The 20,966-nt window shown below is 37.7% G+C and overlaps 1 protein-coding gene across 1 annotated transcript in view; it reads right to left on the bottom strand.

Moving 5' to 3' along the window:
- Nucleotides 1–485: 485 nt before the first annotated feature.
- Nucleotides 486–20,966, bottom strand: part of ptprna (protein tyrosine phosphatase receptor type Na) — a 32,636-nt gene continuing 12,155 nt past the window's right edge. The window contains exons 5-23 of the mRNA XM_084123399.1: nucleotides 19,630–19,783; nucleotides 19,230–19,539; nucleotides 18,693–18,812; nucleotides 18,453–18,484; nucleotides 17,622–17,893; nucleotides 16,969–17,055; nucleotides 16,771–16,850; nucleotides 16,527–16,591; nucleotides 7,450–7,659; nucleotides 5,818–6,030; nucleotides 5,422–5,569; nucleotides 4,873–4,946; nucleotides 4,637–4,714; nucleotides 4,288–4,407; nucleotides 4,035–4,201; nucleotides 2,743–2,796; nucleotides 2,576–2,640; nucleotides 2,419–2,492; nucleotides 486–1,282 (exon numbers count right to left, since the gene is read on the bottom strand). Of these exons, the coding sequence (XP_083979525.1) occupies nucleotides 1,211–1,282; nucleotides 2,419–2,492; nucleotides 2,576–2,640; nucleotides 2,743–2,796; nucleotides 4,035–4,201; nucleotides 4,288–4,407; nucleotides 4,637–4,714; nucleotides 4,873–4,946; nucleotides 5,422–5,569; nucleotides 5,818–6,030; nucleotides 7,450–7,659; nucleotides 16,527–16,591; nucleotides 16,771–16,850; nucleotides 16,969–17,055; nucleotides 17,622–17,893; nucleotides 18,453–18,484; nucleotides 18,693–18,812; nucleotides 19,230–19,539; nucleotides 19,630–19,783 (2,395 nt within the window). The 3' untranslated portion in view covers nucleotides 486–1,210. The remainder of the gene's footprint in view (nucleotides 1,283–2,418; nucleotides 2,493–2,575; nucleotides 2,641–2,742; nucleotides 2,797–4,034; nucleotides 4,202–4,287; nucleotides 4,408–4,636; nucleotides 4,715–4,872; nucleotides 4,947–5,421; nucleotides 5,570–5,817; nucleotides 6,031–7,449; nucleotides 7,660–16,526; nucleotides 16,592–16,770; nucleotides 16,851–16,968; nucleotides 17,056–17,621; nucleotides 17,894–18,452; nucleotides 18,485–18,692; nucleotides 18,813–19,229; nucleotides 19,540–19,629; nucleotides 19,784–20,966) is intronic.

Raw genomic sequence — 20,966 nt, 5'->3', positions numbered from 1 at the left:
AATAACATTTCTAATTTAATATATTTTAATTGTCATTTATTCATGTGATGTCAACGCTGAATTTTCAAAGTCATTGCTCTTCAGAAATCATTCTGTGTTGATTTGATTCTCAAGAGACATTTCTTATTATTATTGAAAACAGCTGTGTTTTTGTGGAAACCGTGATACATTTTTTTTTTTTCAGGATTCTTCCATGAATAGAAAGTTAAAAAAGAACAGCGTTTATTTAAGATAGACATTTTAAATGTCTTATAAAAAATACATACAAGGATACAATTTTTTTTTGTGTGATTTAAAGGTGAAATGTGTAATTTCTGTGCCAAAAATAATAACTAGGTTTGATTATATGACTTAGGTTTGGTCTTAACTACACAGTCTACAGGAAAAAGCAGCTTTCTACATTCAAAGTCATATATATTTTGTTAATAAATTGCAGTTCAGTCTGCATGATCATAATGAAAGAAAAAGCCACACACATCGAGCAGTGCTGCTACACAGATTCACATTTAATTCAGAACCATTTAAAAATTATAGTCATATATTTCTCTGTTTTTTTGATAATTTTCTATTTATTTGCTCCAGGAATAGACAAACCGAGCTCTCCATGAATTATTCACAGTGATCATCACACGACATAAAGGCTGCACTAGACACTAGACATTAAGGATGTGAAAGCACTGAATGTTTGTGAGAGATTTGACAGGAACCGTAAGATATCCTTTCAGGTACATTCCACTGAAACAAACCACTCTTGGGTTCAGACGTGAGTCATGACTGTGCATATATGTTCTCATGTTTGACTGCATGAGACATGGTGGGTTCTTCTGTCTTTTTTACATTTGATACATGAATTGCATTTTTGGCCATACCATGATCAAGAAAGCATTTTAAGAACAACAAAATGTAAAGATTCTGCATTTTCAACATCAAACGTTATGTGTATATATAGTTATAAAAAAAACATTATACTGTCAATGTTCAGAAATTAGGTCACTTTAAATCACTGTCTCTTAAAACCACTGTTTCTCCCTGAAACTCAATTAGGACTGAAGAATTTGGCCCCTGTAAAGTGTTTCCAGCATACAGAAAGCGTTCATAGTCTTTTATAGTGTGACAATATTAATATTCCGACTTTTGAAAGTGAGTGAGGTGCATGAAAAGAGGTAAGTACAAGTCGAAAGGATGTAATAGGGATGCAGTGGGATGTGGTTCACTGAGGAAGGGCTTTCAGAATGGCATTGACCTCTTCTGCCACAGCTGTCAGGGCGAACTCAAACTGGTCCTGAAGAAACAGTCAAGCTTAGTGCGTAAATACACAATAACACAAGAAAGCTTGTTTCCGCCACAGAATAAAAAATAAAAAAGGTAATTTGCGAGTTTATTTCTTGCAATTCTGACTTTATTTCTTGCAATTCCAAATTTATAAACTCTTAGATATAAACTCAGAATTGCGAGATATAAAATTAGAATTGTGAGAAATATAGTTAGAATTGCATAATTTAAACTCGGAATTACAGGAAAAAGTCAGAATTGCACAATGTAAACTCGGAATTACAGGAAAAAGTCAGAATTACAAGAAAAAGTCAGAATTGCACGATGTAATCTCGGAATTACAAGAAAAAGTCCGAATTACTAGAAAAAGTCAGAATTGCATGATGTAATCTCGGAATTACAAGAAAAAGTCAGAATTACAAGAAAAAGTCAGAATTGCACGATGTAAACTCGGAATTACAAGAAAAAGTCAGAATTACAAGAAAAAGTCAGAATTGCACAATGTAAACTAGGAATTACAAGAAAAGGTCAGAATTGCACAATGTAAACTAGGAATTACAAGAAAAGGTCAGAATTGCACAATGTAAACTAGGAATTACAAGAAAAGGTCAGAATTGCACAATGTAAACTAGGAATTACAAGAAAAAGTCAGAATTGCACAATGTAAACTCAGAATTACAAGAAAAGGTCAGAATTGTACGATGTAAACTAGGAATTACAAGAAAAAGTCAGAATTACAAGATGTAAACTAGGAATTACAAGAAAAAGTCAATATTGCAAGTTATATATCTCGCAATTCTAACTTTATTTCTTGCAATTCCGAGTTTATAAACTCGCAATTCTGAATTTTCTTATAGAAATTGCGATTTTAGACATAAACTCGGAAATGCGAGTTTGCCAGAGAAAGTCACGATTGCAAGTTCAAAACCTCAGAATTGCAAGAAACAAAGAATTTCAAGATATAAACTCAATATTACAAAAAAAAGTCAGAATTGTGAGATAAACTTGCAGTTGCGAGAGAAAAAAAACCTAAATTAAGAGATAAAAGGTCGCAATTGCCTTTTTTTTATTGCGTCGCTGAAACAAGCTTCCATACTAACATGCACAATCACATGCTGAAATCATCGAAAAGCATTTTATACATACCTTAGTGCGTACCATACTTGGTCTCTGGTCACGAATATGCTCCAATGTGGCGGCAATGTCAATCTCCTTCACACCTAAAACAGACAAACAACCTGTGAGCGTGGCGTACAAGGCGCACTTAAATAAAACGGCTAGATAAGAGTAATGAGGCGCTTACCTTTCGCCATGCGGTTAAGTACCATGTCAATAAGAATGTAGGTGCCGGTTCTACCAGTACCATTGCTGTTTGAAACAGAAAACCATTTTAATTTAAATCATGCATATTCCATGAAAGATATTCATAGCCCATATCGTGAGCCTGAAACACAACTTGTAGCCGTTTACCTGCAGTGCACAATGATTGGGCATGAGCGTCCTCTGTAGCACTTGTTTACTTTTCTGAAAAAAAAGGGAAAAAAAGATGCATAATGCAAGAATAGAAAGGTTGGGGGTGAAGAAGGGAGAAAGCATGTCATAATGAGCATAACTGTCAATTTGTCAAACCCTACGATTCATTATTCTGGCGACAAAGAGGAACTGAAGGATGCATGATGCTGGGGAAGGAAGGGGGAGAGCGGAGATGGAGCCTCACTCCTGCTGCACTCACACCTACCAATGATCATTTTTGTGACTATGCAACTGGACCCAGACTACTAGCTGCAAATCACAAAAATGACACTGGGAGGTGTGCTACGTCCAGGGACCTACCGATCTCCATCAGAGACAGAGAGAGTGACGGAAGGAGGAGAGAAAGATGGGGGTGACGCAGGGCCCGTGTCAGGGTGTCGAGCACAAAAGGTCCGAAGTGCAAATGCATTCAAGGGAGAGGAACTTTGGGGGGAACTGGGCTTCAAGGTAAAGAAAACATCCACAGGTAATTAGGGAATCCCAAGTGTGAAGAAGATCCTCATATCAGGGTGAGGAAAAACAGTAGGGAAAGTATTTGCAATGAGACAGATGTGGATGAAAATCTTTCTGAGTCGAAGGCATGAGGAACACATTTGACCTCACACTATCAACAAGAATTTCTCTTTTAATGTTATATTAAATATATTTACTCATTACGTTTATGCATTAACAATAGGGTTTAATTTGATAACATTAGTTTACATTAATTAACATGAAATGACAATAATATACACTTCTAAAGCATTTATTAGTTTTAGTTAATGTTAAGTAAAACATTTACTAATACATTAATAAAATCAAAAGATTTATCTGTTAATATTCTTTAATAGACCTAAGATAACATGAACCATTGAATCATTTCTTATTTTCATTTCGGATGTGACCTAGTGGAGATGTTGTTTACTCCATAATTAGTCCATCAGTTTCCATCATTTATCAATTTTAAGACCGGTTGCAAACTTGATGTCATGCGAATATATCATTTTGTTCTCTATGAGAACATATTAAGCTCAAAGGAGGCAAAAAGGACGCTGCCTCCCTCCATCCGAACCGTATTACACTGATGTTGCTATTGGACAGTATTACTTGGAAAAATAATTTCCACACTATTATCTTTTGTATTATCTTTGAGGAGCTACTACCTCCCTTGAGAAAACCCCTGATGTGTGTGTAGTCCTATCACAATACGAGTTCATTATCAGCAGGAAGGTGTTGGGTTTCGGCAGTACCTGCGGAAGTCCAGCAGGGGGCGTGTGGAGGTGGGAATGCCTTGCGCAGGCCAGCTCAGCAAGTGAAACTGGGTCAGAGTACGGGTCTCTTGAGTCTGGACGTTCTTCAGGTAGAAACTACGAACCAAGAAGTCTTTACACCAGATGTGTTCAGACACAAGATTCACCTGAGACGTACAGAAAAAAAATGGGTAGTAGTCTACATACTAAAAGCATAAGGTTCACAAAGGAAGTGAATCTTAATGTTTCTCACCTCGTAGATGTTGTATAAAGACGATCCTTCATCAGGCCAGTAACGTTCACATTGTTTTTCTCCATCCTCCACTAAAGCGGTCATCATCACTATTACAGTACAGCCATTTTCCCATACCATCTAATATATGCACCAAAACAGTGTCAGCACACAAATAATGATTTATATAGGAAATGCATTTTAATACCATGTTTCTATTATTTAATTTGCAGCCATTTAGTGATTTAGATTTGTGATCATCCTTTACCGTATAATCATATATATTTTTTTTTAATCTTTAAAAATATTCCAATATTTGTTCGATCTAAATCTTAAAATGTCATCATTACTCTCAGCATGTGTAACTTACCTGCCAGAAATCAGCAATAGTGTGTGGTAAAGGTCCTTGAGTTGCGATATAAGCAGGTAAACGTGGATCATGATCAATCTATGGGTAAAGACAGAAAAATTAAGACCCTTTCCTGTGACATGATCACATTTACCTTTTTTATACAGATAATGTGTTTTTCTACCCGTATTTACTTATCCAATATATATACAGTATATTTATACTTCTTTAGTGAAAAAAAAATCATTGTTTCTTACTATAGTGCTGGCATTTATGTAGTCCTCTTTGGAGGGGTTGACCTCTGCCTTTAGTTTCACTCTCGAATGGTCATCTAAAAAGAGTTTTTTTAATTAAACTCATTCATACTGAATGTTGAAAAAAATAAAAACTCATTTTAGTAAACCTTTATTTGTATTTTCCAGTTATATGATATGATGCCTTTCCCACTAGTGTAAAATATTGTTCAAAACTTTGGCGTGGTTAAGATTTTAACGTTTTTGCTCACCAAGACTGCATTTATTTGGTTAAAGATACAGTGAAAACAGTAATACTGTGTAATATTATTACAGTTTAAAAGAACTGTTTTCTATTTGAATATATTTTAAAATGTAATTTATTCCTGTGATGCAAAGCTGAGTTTTCAGCATCATTACTCCAGTCTTCAGTGTCACATGATCCTTCAGAAATCACTCTAAATGTCTTTACTGTCACTTTTTGATCAATTTCATGTGCCACTGATGAATAAAACGGTAGTGTACAGCATATGGATGAGATCACTGAAATAAATGTTGGCACATTGCTCTTACAGGGCACAAAGTCAGGATAGCGGTTCTTCTCCATGTTGCTCTCACACTGGGCGATAGAGACGGAGCTCGGCTCAGCCTGGTACGAACACAGAGCCTCCCACTCTTTCTGCAAACGGTCCTTATTCTTCAGATGGTCCTCCATGTATGCCTGAACACCAAATGAACTTTAAGCATTTCATTGTCTGCTTATAAAAGAATAGTTTGTTTCTATGTAATTAATAAAAGAGTTCAGGATACAGCTTAAATTTTGTGCATGTTTAAACACAGACTCTACGACCTATTTACTTACTATATACTATATGTGCTGTAGTGCAATAATTCCTGTTAATAATTTGAGTATGATTCTTAGCAAAGCAAAGTCTGAAATATGCTTTTGGTGTGCTTGTGGCTCTGTACCAGTATCATGTGTCCTGTGGAGATGTCCATGTTGGACTGCGCAGGCTCTTCGCTCCAGGACGGCGTGCTGCTGTGAGAGCTGGGACTGTGCTGCGGTCCATCGCTGAACTGAGACGACACACTGCTGACTCGAGATGTGTCGGTCCCCCGTCGACCCCCTGCCTCCGGACGGGTGAACGATGACTTGGCTGCCATGTGCTGGCGACACAGCTCCTGAGAGATGCAGGGAAACCTCATCACTACTGACTCAAATTACATTTTCAGATCAATAATCATCACTGTTCAATTACCAATATCTCTAATAGCCAAGGCCAACGTCGAATGAATTTAAATGCAATTACAGTGCTGATTATATGCCAGTTACACCTGATTAATGTTTGCTTTAGTCATCCTAAAAATGCCACTTAATAGTCCCAAGGACATCTTTTAAACTTCTTGATATAAGGGGAAAAGATATTAGACACTATTTCATGCTTCAATATGGGGTGGGCGATATACACGATTAATTGGTACTTTGTAGAAATTTGATTTCGCGCTATCGTCTCTATCGCGGTTACGCTCACGTGACGCTGCTGTGCTGCAAGTTTATCATTTGTATGTGTTTTTAAGCGTTGCGTTTTAAAAGCAAGTGATTTTACACCGTTGAAGCACAGTAAGCAGCAAAAGAGAACTCATTTCGCTATATAGTTCGTGCGAGTTCTGAACTGAGTTCTTTTTGCCGCCTAATTGGGCTTGTGCGGTGTCTTTGCAGGTAAACACAGTCATTTATGTCTTAAGCGAACTTCAACAGTTGAGAAAGAAAACGTATTCTGGATCCGTGCAGTCAGTCTTAAAGTGACAGCAGCCTAATATACCTGCTGTCGCCTGTGTCATTAATGTTCATCAAACAACTAAAGAGAGAAAATCTCTCGCTGCTCTTCACTACCTTTAAGAAGAATAAGTGTATATTTAATTTATACATTGAAGACTATGCAGGTTTTTGTAGTATGTGGTATTTATGTAGTATTTCTAGTGCTTGAATATTTGTGTCTTTGTTCTATTGTAGTTTATTTTCCTGTATGCTTGCAATTCATTTCTTTGTTCTTATTTTATCAATGTTAACTCGTCTTCAGTAAGCTTTTTTTTACTTAGACTAGTATTAGTTTTTAGTGAAAATAGTGACAAGAATTATGAAATTTCAAAATGTTTGATATCATAAAAACCTTATTTAAAGCAAAAATAACTACATTGTGATATATATCATCATGAAATAAAAGTACTTATATCGTGATGTAAGATTTTGGTCATATCGCCCACCCCTACTTCTATACAATTGAATATATAAAGAACCTTTAAAAAATGTATCATGGTTTCCACAAAAAATATTAAGCAGCAAAACTGTTTTGAACATTGATAATAATAAGAAATGTTTTTTGAGTATCAAATCAGCATATTAGAATGATTTCTGAAGGATCATGTGACACTGAAGACTGGAGGAATGATGCTGAAAATTCAGCTTTGACATCACAAAATTACATTTTAAAATATATTCATATATTGGTTTATAGCAATATATATAAAATATTGAAAAATCCTTCTCAGAAGCATTTGCATTTGTGTTGAAGCTTGTGTGTGTTTAACAGTGTGGGCTACCTGGTAATCAAAGTGGGTTTCCACGCCAGCTTCTGGTCCCAGACCCAATTTGCCAGAGGCTAACTGACGGGCATGGTGACGGAGACAGGCGACCGCCAGGGCGACTATCAGCACCGTGCCCACACACGCCATGGCCACCATTGTCAGGACGACACCACGCGAGCCCTCCCCTACCCGTGTGGCCTGGGGCAAGCCACGCCCCTCGCTCCTCTATGATGAGGGAGAGAAAAATAAACAAACGTGAGATAACATTATGCAAAGAGGGCGATGGCACAGAAAAACGACATGCGAGAAAATGAAAAAGCATTCCAGACATCACAAGGAGCAAATGAGGAAGGTGCAGCGTTCGTGTGCCTTCTCTGGCACGAAACAGTGTCTCTCGTCCCCTCTTTTGTCTCTCTCTCTGTTTGTGTAAACAAGTCGGATGTCATCATCGACTACTAATTACCCTGGCAACCCAGGCACACGCGCACAGCCACGTGCCACCCTGAAATAATTAGACGAAGTCACTGACCCGCCCGCCCCACTGAATAATTACCAGCAAGTAAACAATTAAGGAAATCCCCCACACAATGGAGGGGTCAATCACTCTGAGGGGATCTCTTTCATACTCTCCTTTATTTTTATTCGATCTCTCTCTCTCTCTCCGTCTGTCTCTTTCTTACCCGTTTTCACAATCTGTACTTATAGCGCATCAAGAGAACAAGAAAGCGAAGGGACGCAATGATTGCTGATGTCATGCAGCCCCTCTACCCCCGTGTCTCCAACCCCTGCCTGTTGGTGTTGCCATGGTGTCTGGGAGCCTCAGCAGGGGAGAACAGGCCGTAGCGCTGCCATGGCAACAGCAGAATGCTCAATGTAATTCATGGCCATCACGGTGAGCAGAGGAAATGAGAGACGAGAGGAAATATGCTATTGTCAAAACGCCTACGCTGTTCAATGAAATCACATGTGGTGTTATCTAAAGAAACCACCTTAGTATGTAACACTGACAGAAACATCTGTTCAATCCGTGTCCATTTTAATTATCACCTTTAGGTGTTTTATTATTTCGGTATCTTTGGTATGTCTAAAATGAACGATTACGTTAAAATGTACATTTTCTTGCATTTGAGCAGACAATTTCACTCAAAGTTATGTCAATAAATAGCGAGTAAACATATCCCAGTAAACAGTCGGTTATGTTTCAGTATTTTAGATCCGTGCAATCGCTCTTAAAGTGACAGCAGCCTAATCTCTGATGTCTGTGTTTTTAATGTTAATCAAACAACAATGGAGAAAGAAATAAAATCACTCACTGCTCTCGACTGAATAACTTAGTTACTTTAATAAGGATTAATTAATAAGGATGTTTAATTTATACAGTGAAGAATATGCAGTGTTATTTTACATTTGCTTGCTTTATTAAATTTCTGTACCTGAAAACTACTGTCAGACCTGCCAGGAAAAACATGAAAAGCACTGTTTATTTCATTTGTATCGTCGTTATATTGTATTTATTTGTGATTTTGCTTGTAATTTGATTATTTGTTCTAATTTTATTACTGACTGTTTACTTGATAATGTTTTAAATTTATATTAGTTAGGCTAGTATTTCCAGCTGTGGTATCAGAATTGGAATAGAGGATTGTGAATAGTCACTGGTATCTAAAATATTGGTGTCATTACTGCCTGTTTTTGCAAAAACAGTTTCATGGCTGGGAAAAAAATATTTATGGCCAATACATTTTATTAAGTCACCGGCCATTGGCAGGTGTAGCAAAAAGGCCCTGTGTGCAAGTATCAGGAAACCTACAGTACATTAGTTAATGGTAAATAATATTTTACCAAAATTACTCAAATAAAAGAGAATATTCACTGTACTAAATTAAACTAAAGCTTCTGTATGACTTTTAATTACTAAAAATACATGATTGCACTTTATTTCAATGTATCCTTGTTACAGATACATTTAAGTACTGAGTGATATTAATTAACTACATGTACTTACTAGAGGGTTAGGATTAGGGTTTGGTTGAGGGTTAGTTGCATGTACTTATGCATAATTTACTGTTATGCATGGTAAGTACATGTAACAAGGACACTAAAATAAAGGGTAACATTTTATTTTAAGATGACAGTTAACGTTCCTACATGTACTTACTATAGTAATAACAGTAAGTTATGCATACTTACAAGTAACTAACCCTAACCGTAACTCTTATAGTAAGTACATGTAGTTAATTAATATTACTCAGTACTTATTTGAGTAAGTACAATGTAACTACGTCATCTTTAAATAAAATGTAACCAAATAAAGTGTTACCAAATTCATAATCACACAAATGCACTTGCTTATGTAAATGTATGCTTAAATTATGTCATTAATAATTACATTTATACTAAACTAAACTAAACTAAACCAAACCGGAGCGTCTGTAAGACTAAGATGACTAAAAATACATAATCACACAACTGCACTTGCTCAAGTAAATGTATGATTGATTAATTTCATTGATAACTAAATGTATAACTTAAAAAGTCTAAAATTAATATTACTTTCATCCAGCATATCAATTATTATTTGGCATGGAAATAATTCTGAAAAAGAATAGGGGATTATGGCAAAAAGAACAGTTACTTGATCCCTCCATTTGTTTAAACTATATGCCTCTCACATCAACCAAAGATGATCAAAGAATTTACTGTACAATCCATACTATTTAATAATAGTTACAACTGAACACAATCTTTTGAGGCAGCTTTTATGCAATACAGAGCTTGACATATATTACTCTTTACTTTTCCACAATTGAAAAAAAAAAAAAGAAGCCTACTATAAATCTCTTGTCGAACAACATGTAGAACAAAACAGGAAACATTAAGAACAAAACAGGAAAAAATGCAACAGGAGCTTTCAACAATCTATTCTTACACCGGCTATAATGTTCGCACAGACACCCACTGGCTGTTCTGTGAAAGTGGAACAGACCTTCAGGCCTTCAAAGCGGGCTCTGCAGCCGTTAGAGCTGAGCTAGCAAAAGAAAAAGATTGAGTGAATAAGCACTTAAGTCTGACCACAAAGAGGTTAGGACGCCTTCCCTTCTTTTTTGTCCTTTCTCGAAATTCATCAACTATTTTCCCCCCTCGCTCCCTGTCCTCCTCGCACCCACTCTCCCTCTCTTTCTCCTCCTCTGTTCCTCACACGTTTCATTCTATCCCTCTTGTTCCCACTCAGATTCGGCCTTTTCTCCTGAAAAGCTGGAAGAATGTTCCGGAGAAGAGATTGAAGGAGGGAGGGGGTGGTGGTGTTGAAGCAAGGGTGCGCGACTGGACGGAAGGACAATGGAGGAGGAGATAAGGGGTGTGGGGCGCCTCACCTGCTACTCCAGAGAGGCCCCCGAAAGGAAGACTGACAGGCTTTTAGAATGGAGCACGGGAGCAGGCAGGAAAAATGAGCTGGTTTAGGACAAGAGGACAAAGGCCCCCCAAGGTCTGAGCGGAGCAGGCAGAGAAATGAGGAGGCAGAGAGAAAGCGGGAGAGAAGGCAACTGATCTCAAGGAGAGAAAGCATGGTTACAGGGAACGAGAGAGTAAAACTCTTGCGCAGGAGGGGTGAAATGGGTCCGGAGAGGGTGATACGTGAGGAACAACCGTACAAGTGAGGTCATATTTACGTAAAAAAAAGTTCAACACGTACTCCACACACACACACACACACACGAACAAGTCGCCACGAATACGAATGTGCATTTGAATCACAATAAGCTGCTAGCCGAGGAGCATAATTCAAACATCTGTTCCTCAAGAAGCGGGAAAATAGGATTCAGGGTCCCAGGACCCCCTCCTCGGTTCCCCCATGACCCCTCTGACATCTACCGCGCCCTTTGACCTCAGCCACAGAAAAAGAAGATGCACACACACACAAACAAACACGTATGGCTGTGTGTGTGTGTGTGTGTTTGTGCTTGTTTGTTTTCGGAAGATCTCGGGGGGCAAAGATCACCGAAAGCTTCGCACACTGAATCACAATAGGCAATAGGCACGGCCGAGATGTCCGAGTGAGAAATGAAGCGTCAACCATCTCCGAGACTCTCGGTGATCTAAGATTTCATCAGTCTGTCTGTCCCATTATGTATCTTCTGCTCCATTCACTCCTTGTCAATTGATTTCACAATTCAGCAGGACTCAATCTTATCTGATAGACGCGCTCAGACTATGACTCGTCAGAATTCTCATCACAGCCGTCGTCTCTCTCAGCCTTAATATTGCACAGCAGAAGGTGTGCAGTTTTCATTAAGTTTCCTCTAAAAAAAAAAAAACCTTCAGAGAGTTTATAATGAAAGATTTTTCTGTCCCTTGCAGTTTTTTTATCAACAATATTTGTAATAGCACGGAGTGTAACAACCGTTCATTTGATTTAACACTATCTAGGTCGAAACTAGAAAATAATTAAAAGAAAGTTTCGATTATGGGGCTATTTTTACTATATAACTATATACAATTAAATTTATTTTAATTTAACATGAAAAATGTCCAGTTAATTCCGGTCACTGAGTGGGTCATTTTAGCAGTACGTATTAAAAACATTTTATGCGATAAAACTTATTTTGCGACCTTACAGTAATGCCTTTTTATAATTAGTACATGAAACCTTGAGAAATAGTATGAACTTAGATGCACCTGCAATGACTACAAACGGATTACATCATCTCACTCATCCAGCCCGCTCTGCCCTGTTACCACAGCAACCGGTCCACCTGACATCACTATTCAAGACAATTCTTAAAAACAGGGTTTAACAAAAATGTTCCATCACACACATTTGTGTGTGTGCCACGCTGCATAATACTGAAGATGTGAACCGTAACCAAACACATGTGGTTAATTGTTATTTTAGTATTCATTTTTAGAGATCTGAAATCTTATCATAATTTTTCAAATATTACCAAATAGTAAAAGACAAATTTAAAGATAAACTATTTTGAGTTCTGTTATTATGGTAAGATATGATGATACGATATGGAGGCAAGGTTTTGTTTAATTGTATTTAAAAAAAGTGTATATATAGTAGTGGTGTCAAATCGATTAATCGCATCTAACATACAAGTTTGTAAATGTGTGTGTGTGTGTGTGTGTGTGTGCGTGTGTGTGTGTGTGTGAGTGAGTGAGAGTGAGTGAGTAAGTGAGTGAGTGAGTGAATGAGTTAGTGAGTGAGTGAGTGAGCACTAATATATAGTTATATATGTATACAATTAAAATTTGTCATTTTGACCCCTGTACAACTGGAGGGAGAGAGAGAAAAAAAATATCTGAATACGTTTTTACAAGTTTAGTCTGGTGCTGTTTAGTAACAGTATGAGTGAAAGTAAAAGTTTGAGTGGTCATGGTACATTTGTTTTATGCACATTTAAAGAACTGATAAAGCCTACAATATATAGTGCAAAACACTGACTTCCACTTAAAATACAGCATTATTCACAACCGTGTCGCAGTTTGTAACTGATTTTATAATCCAAGGTGTGTATGGGTGTGCAAATAGAAAAATGTTAAGTTCAACAATATTTTTATGAGCTGTGATCTTTTCAAAACAAAACAAATGATTAAATGTATTGCAATGTGAAATTTTCACTTTTCTTTAAACAATTTCCACATGTGGCAAAGAGAAAAAAATATGTTCTGAAAAAGAGTTTATGAAATATTTGTATTTTATTTGTATAATTTTTTACAAATGTTGACTAAATTAAACCAGGGCGCACGATTAATGGCATCAGTACGTTGATCAACTAATAAAGCATTAAGTAGCCTACGTCTTTATATGCATAATTTCTTTACATTATTCATTAGGAAAATATATAATAGTGTCAAAAACAACCATCAGCATATATAATTAAGCATCTCAGCATTTAAAAACGAAATAAAGGCCAACAGCCTCAATAGATCTGGAATTAAACAGAACTCACCGGCACACATCTCGTATACCTCTTTACATCACACGCGCCACAACACCACGAGCAGGGCCGTCTTCAATCTCACGTTTTCAAGCCTCCTCAAAGTCCACGCATCCCCGGTCGAACAACTTAAGCAAAGCATCAAGCAAGCGCTTCAAAGTAGCCGGTGGTTGACGTGAGAAACCAAAATGGAGGGAAAGAGTGGCATACATGTAGTGCCGGAGCGAAAAGGTAAATGAGTGAAAATAAAAGGGAAGGACAAGAAAAGGGAGGGGAAACAGAGAATGTGCCTCCCCGAGAGCTGTGTCCGACTCATATGAAGGCCTCGCTGCCTCTCAGCCCCATTCAACCAATGCCGCCACTTGTCACATCAAACGTCGTTGCCGTAGCGACAGCTCCACATGTTGCTGATGGTGAAATGGAGGGGTGGGGGAGGTACTGATGCCCTGGATAGGTCGTCCGTGAGAGAGCGAGAGAGAGAGAGAGAGAGAGAGAGAGAGAGAGAGAGAGAGAGAGAGAGAGAGAGAGAGAGAGAGAGGAGGGGGAAAAAATGGGCCGAAAGCAACAGGAGCAGGAGGGGGGTACAACGAATGGGGTGTAAGGAAAGTGCCAATGGGCCCAAAAAGGGGTTCGTAAGTAATATGGTTTGGCAAGGACACAAACACTGAGCCTTCACATCTGGAATAAGCTGGAGACAATACGGGACAATGACTTATAGAATAATAAGTGCTTCGATTGATACACTCGTCAATGGGGTTCTGTATAGAAAACGTTCTATATAAGGAGAAATGTCTTAAATGATTGCATAATACTTTCATTTTTAACAGGTTATTTTAATTTTATGTAGAAATAAAGTATGTTTATGAGCTGTTTAATTCATAAAATGTAATTCAAATTAAAAATAAATTGCAACAAAGTTAATAAATTGAAATTGAATCCATAAAATGGTCCCATGAAGGGAACCACTAAAAGGTTCTATTATGAAGTGCCTGACAGAACCATATATATATATATATATATATATATGTATATGTATATGTATATGTATATGTATATATATGTATATATACTGTATATGTATATATATATATATATATATATATATATATATATATATATATATATATATACAGTGCAATGCATAAGTTAATACACCCATGCTAAAGTTGACTAAAAAGAGGAATAAAAAATCATATTTTGGAAATTGAACTTAATGCCTTAATTTAAAAAATTAGGAAAAATCCAACCTTTTAGGACACCAATTTTCTTTGTGAATGAATAATGTATCGTAAATAAATAAATGTTCTTCCTTAAAATACATGGTGCATAAGTGTGTACACCCCTATGTTAAATTCCCATAGAGGCAGGCAGATTTTTATTTTTAAGTATTTTTTTTAAATTAATTTTTAGGATACTATGCATCCTGATAAAGTTCCCTTGGCCTTTGGAATTAAAATAGCCCCACATCATCACATAGCATTCACCATACCTAGAGATTGGCATGGGGTACTTTCCATAAGATCATCTCTCAATGCAAATCAAACCAGCTTTTAGGCTAACTGAAATAAAACCATGCCAATCTCTAGGTATGGTGAAGGCTATGTGATGATGTGGGGCTATTTTAATTCCAAAGGCCAAGGGAACTTTATCAGGATGCATAGTATCCTAAAAATTAATTAAAAAAAAATACTTAAAAATAAAAATCTGCCTGCCTCTATGGGAATTTAACATAGGGGTGTACACACTTATGCACCATGTATTTTAAGGAAGAACATTTATTTATTTACGATACATTATTCATTCACAAAGAAAATTGGTGTCCTAAAAGGTTGGATTTTTCCTAATTTTTTAAATTAAGGCATTAAGTTCAATTTCCAAAATATGATTTTTTATTCCTCTTTTTAGTCAACTTTAGCATGGGTGTATTAACTTATGCATTGCACTGTATATATATATATATATATATATATATATATATTGTCTAAGAATGGACTAATACATATGTTTTAGTTTGGATATTTTAGTCGTTTTAAGCTTAAAAAGGATTTTCAGGATGTGACGTTCAATAAATGTAAATGTTCTAAGGGTACAAACAAAATTTGTCATTAATAAAATTTCAAGGCAATCTCAGTGGGAGTCCCAAAATTTGGTCATTGTATGTCACCATGGGACGCAAAAACTTTAATTCATTAAAGAAGAGAATAAAAGTGAAGAAAGAGACTCACAGAGAAAGAAAGAAGCCCAGAGAGACTAAACAGCCTAAGCAGAAAAGCATGTATCCTCATAAAAAGGCAGACAAAAAACAGTCAGGTGCAAGCAGGTCTCATTACTGAGGCAGAGGGAGAGAAAATTATAAGATAAAGGACAGGGAGAGTGCACACACACACACACACACACACTCATACACCGTGCACTTCAGAGCAAAGAAAGTGTCACAGCCCACAATAGAACAAGAAAGAATAATTAAAAATATGAGCAGCCGGATGCAACAAAAGACATTATTCTGCATTCAAGGGCCTGCAACAGCTGTACAAAGTGAAAGGGGAGCGAACGAGGGAGAGCAGAACGCCTCAATATGCGCCGAGCACAAAAGCCACCCAAGAAAGTGGGGGAGCGAGGGAGAAAGGGACGGGGAGGGGTCAAAGGCAGAGGTAACAAAAAGAGAATGGCAGAGGGGAGAATGGCATGGGACAAGAAGAGAAAGAATGAGTGAGGGAGAGAAATGAGGCACAGCAGGGAAAAAAACGCAGGAGGATTTGAGACGGGGGAACGGTACAGTGGGGACGGTTCGAGATGAACGGTGACGATTTCAAAAAACATTTCGTTTCAAATGCCCTCCTTGTTCGGTTCAGTATTAAACGCCAAAGTGATTCATGAGAACCGAGAATTATATCTCGGTACGACATCTGTACATAATAGACGGACAAAACTGTAGAATCTATGAATTTCAATGAGAATGTTGCCTTGATGAGGACAGTTATGTAGAGAATAATAACCTGTGTGGCCGATTCTGCTGCTGACTGACAAGAGAGAATGCCTCATTGTACCAACCGGTTCCCATAATCGCTAATCAATAGACCTGCTGATCACAGTGAATGGGGTTTTTTTGGGTTTTTTTTCCAGTTTGTGGTAGGAGGATATTCTTACCTCTCCCACTCCAGTCTGGATGATTTTCAAACCTGTCTCACCCTCGAGGAACTTCTTCTCAGCTACTGCAATATAAAGACAAAACATGTTTGTGAATGTGTGAATTAATCAATAAGTGCCTGTTCATTCTTTTTCCCTTTCACCAAATCCTCTCTCTCTCTCTCTCTCTCTCTCTCTCTCTCTCCCTTTCCTCGGCCAGCTGGATGTAAATTTAACGGTCCAAACGAGAAGGCTTGTCACTCACCGGCTTTATTGGCCACATCCTCAGCGCTGAGATTTAGAGAGTTCTGTCGGATCCTGAACGTCAGGGCAGAACCAACCACGCTGCACACATGAACAGAGACAAACGGCCAAATGTTGTCTTTTATTCTCACCCTTTATTCACCAATGTGTTAGTCTCTCCATCCAGCAATGCAAACCCCCACACACACACACACTTTACCTGATGTTGATGAAACTGCTCGTGGAGAGATGGATTCTCTCTGCCAGGGTCTCTAAGAGTTTCACCCCGTCATACAGACTTAAATGACTGGAGGGAAAACACAGGAAGACATATAATACACTTGTTTTATTATGAGCATTCAAATTGACAAATAAATGAAACACATTTCAAGGAACATTCAGCCATATTAACAGAAATACGTCAGAAAATCACCAGAGACACACACTGGACTCTGAAAGAGGAAAAACTGATCAATTTCTATATTTCTATTTCTAATTTAAAAATTGAAATGGTATGTAGATTTGATGTGGTCACCTTAAATTTATCTTACATAGAATTAAAAAAATATATATATCCATATATCTTGCCATACATTTCTATAAAGGCTTTTCCAGTCATAATTACATAAATCATTTTACATAAAATAATAAATTATTTAATAAATAATATAATCAATTTTATACAGACTGCACTCACAAAGAGCAATTTCCTGATTAAATATTTTAGAAATAAGAAAAATATATGTATTGACTACACATTTAAATTTATATATATATATATATAAGCATGGATTACTGTGTCTACAAATGACTTCTACATCACAGTAAGTACAAAACCATTAATAGTTTTAGGAGCTTGACTGTGACTCCTACCTCTGATTAGTGACGATGTATCCATATTCCTCTCTGGTGTTTGTCCCATCCTTAGCGGTTTTCAGGATGTTGGCGGTTTTCTCTTTTAAATCCAGGTCTTTTGCTGACAGGGTGGGTCCCACACTGTCTCCCTTCGGCACAGTGACAGGGGCTGGTGTGGATGCGGGCCGGGTAGGGGTCCGCTGGGATGGTGGGGTGGAGGGCAGAGCTGAAACAGGTGAGGGGGGTTTGGCTCCTTTTTGTGACACTTTTTCACTGCCCTCTACAATTGTCTGTCGAGAAAAACACAAACTGTTACGTGTTGGAAAAAAACGAAACATATTACAAATGATCCTGCATAGATTTTTTAAACCTGAAAATGCAATGTACAGCTAATTAATTACTCTTTCTGTAACACTTAATAAGGTTCATTAGTGAACATTAGTTAACTACCTTAGTTAACATGAACTGAACAATAATTCTACAGCATTTATTACTCTTGGTTAATATTAATTTCAACATTTACTAATACATTATTAAAATCAAAAGTTGTATTTGTTAACATTAGTTAATGCACTGTGAAGCATCATGCAACAAACAATGAACAGCTGTATTTTTATTAACTAACGTTTACAAAGATTTACTAATACAGTAACAAATGTATTATCATTGTTATTTCATGTTAGTTAATACATTACATTACTTTTTCAAGCTTTATAATAAGTGCCAGTGTTATTTAAATAATTAGGTGACTCATTCAACTGTGTGTTAAAAGTGTTGTTTAAAAACGAATCCAGGTGAAATTGTTAATAGTTTCTTTTAGCGTTTAGATGAATCATTAGATGCGCCTACCTCTTTTACCGTGACTGTCCCTGGGGATTGATCTGAGGAACAGAAAGATAAGAAAAAAACATCACACTGTGCTTTTGTCCCCCGAATAATCTAAAAGATATTAAAATAAAAACTTGACGTGCATGACAATAAGACCAGATGCAGTGACTTCCTCCTATACGATTCAAGCAGTTTTGACGATGCATATGTATGCATGCATGCCATAAGTACATTTGTTTGTGTTGTGATGCCACTATATACCTGTGTTCTCCATGTTTTGTAGCAGCTGTAACACTATAAGTCTTTTTATCTCAGGGCTCAGGTCTCGTGGGTCCACCCCAAGACCCTTTAAAAGACTTGCCAACTGCGCCAGTTTATCATCTGTAACACAAAGTTCAAGATTCAACATTCAAGAGTTCATTGTCACATATCCAGGTGACGTTTTGTTGCACCATACAATTAAATACTAACTCTGCAATCCCTCACATCAAACATTACAGTAGTGCATTTCCTGGTATTTACACCATGACCTTGGTGTTATACTAGCACCAATAGCTTCTATTTTAGATACAGGAATCCCATCCTTGAGTTTCACAAAAACATATTTGTATTGTTAAATTTAGGAAAGGAAATCTGTGAGCAAACAAGTTCAAAATACACATGCAAGATACAATAAACAGCTCCATAATATGAATTTACTCCAATTCAAAACTAAAGCAAAAATGGCACATGCAGATTTTAATAGTGACCACATCTTAACATTTATATGTCACATCCCAAAAAAGGCACTCTACTCACCATCAAGTCCGGCAAGAGAACTGTAGTCCTGAGGGGGTTTCTTGTTGGTGCGCTGGGTTGAGCTGGGCTGTTCCTGTAGGGTGTAGTCCTCTCCATATTCCAAAGGGAAATCTAGAGCCTCATAGTATGGAGCGGCAGGGAGGGCTGCTGCCCCCCTGTGACGGAACGAGGGTTGTGCGGAGGAGAGGTAGAGAGACACTGCATCTTCCAGGAGCTGACGGTCTCTGTCTTTTTGCTGGGATCCAGTTCGAGAGGGTGGTCGCTGGTATCCCATGCTGCTGTGAGGATGGAGTGAATGGGTCATGTCCTCCTGTTAGAGAACAATGAGAAAATTAGTCTAAAAAGCATTTTTCCCCCTCATAAATCTGTTTTTCTATGCTACTTTCTATGCCAGATTTACTTGTAGGTATGAGTATGGGTCCATTGGTAGGGCTTGCACCCGGAGCGAGGAGGACTGGTGGGGGTCTAAGACCATGTAATCCATGTAGCTCTGAGCTGGACCAGGCTCAGAGTTCGAGCTGGAATAGACCTTCTTAGCTGCAGGCTGTGGGGGCCTGAAAAATTCAGCCAGTTGCATTAAAATCTAATTCCAGAGATCAAACATCTGAGGTCCGACAAGGCCTCTGAAATCAGGTTTTACCGGAGACACTCAAAGGAATAGTTGTAATATAAAAATTGCTTTCTCTTCTGTGTAACACAAAAGGAGAAATTCTGAAGAATGATTTTTTTATACAAACACAATAGATTGGACCTTTCAAGTCTCAAAAAGGATACAAAAGCACCATAAAAGTATTAGAGATCTTTTAGGGATCAGAAGTAGACCGTACACGTCTGTGCAGTATATTGGAAGTCTTTTGTGTGAGAAACACAACAATATTTCAGTAATAAGTCATATTTATTAAAAATCTTGGATGTGTCAGAAATCGCCCCCTATACCCTTAAATAGGGCACTATTTGAGAGAACAGCCATTTGTAGTGGTGTCCGAAACCATAGTTGACGTTATCGAGTGCACTCATTCAATCCCATAATGCACCGCAATAATGAGTATACAACTGATGTAGAGAATACCCATAACCCATAATAATTAACTCCCGCGTCTGACCAGAAGATGGCGCCCGCAGCTGAATCATCCATACATCCATTTTCCAAACCACAGCCATCTTCTAACCGTATACATACTGGGAACTATATTCTCAGAAGGCGAAGCACTGCTACTTCTGCGGAGTGATTTGCTCGCAGCGCCTGAGAAGCCCTGTGGTGAGGAGCAGAGAGTTCGCTCAGAGTTGGAGTAAATCACTCCGCCCAAGTAGCAGTGCTTCGCCTTCTGAGAATATAGTTCCCAGTATGTATACGGTTAGAAGATGGCTGTGTCTCATGTGACCTTGTTATTTGTACATGCTGTGACTATACAAAATCACAACATGTAAATAGGAAAATGTTGGCGTTATTTTGTCACTTATTGGGAGCAGTATGCTAGCTGGAGCTGTTTACCTCCAGTCTTTGTGCTAAGCTAGGCTAGCGGTGGGTGCGTCAGACAGAGTTACGGCACGCACGGAGATGAGAAGGGTATGTATGGACTTATCTAACTCTGGGGGATACGGTGAATAAGCTAAAGTCCCAAAAAGTCGGCGTGTTCCTTTAAGTTTTATACATGTTAGTTTCCATGACAGAGTTCAAGATCTTTTCAAACTGGAGCTGCCAGTTTGCTAAGTTTCAAATGATTATTAAACAGCAAG

Source organism: Abramis brama, assembly GCF_963993115.1.
Source record: "Abramis brama genome assembly, chromosome: 8".
NCBI lineage: Eukaryota > Metazoa > Chordata > Actinopteri > Cypriniformes > Leuciscidae > Abramis > Abramis brama.
The sequence above is the reverse complement of the archived record's forward strand: the minus strand, read 5'-3'. Positions and strand labels throughout refer to the sequence as shown.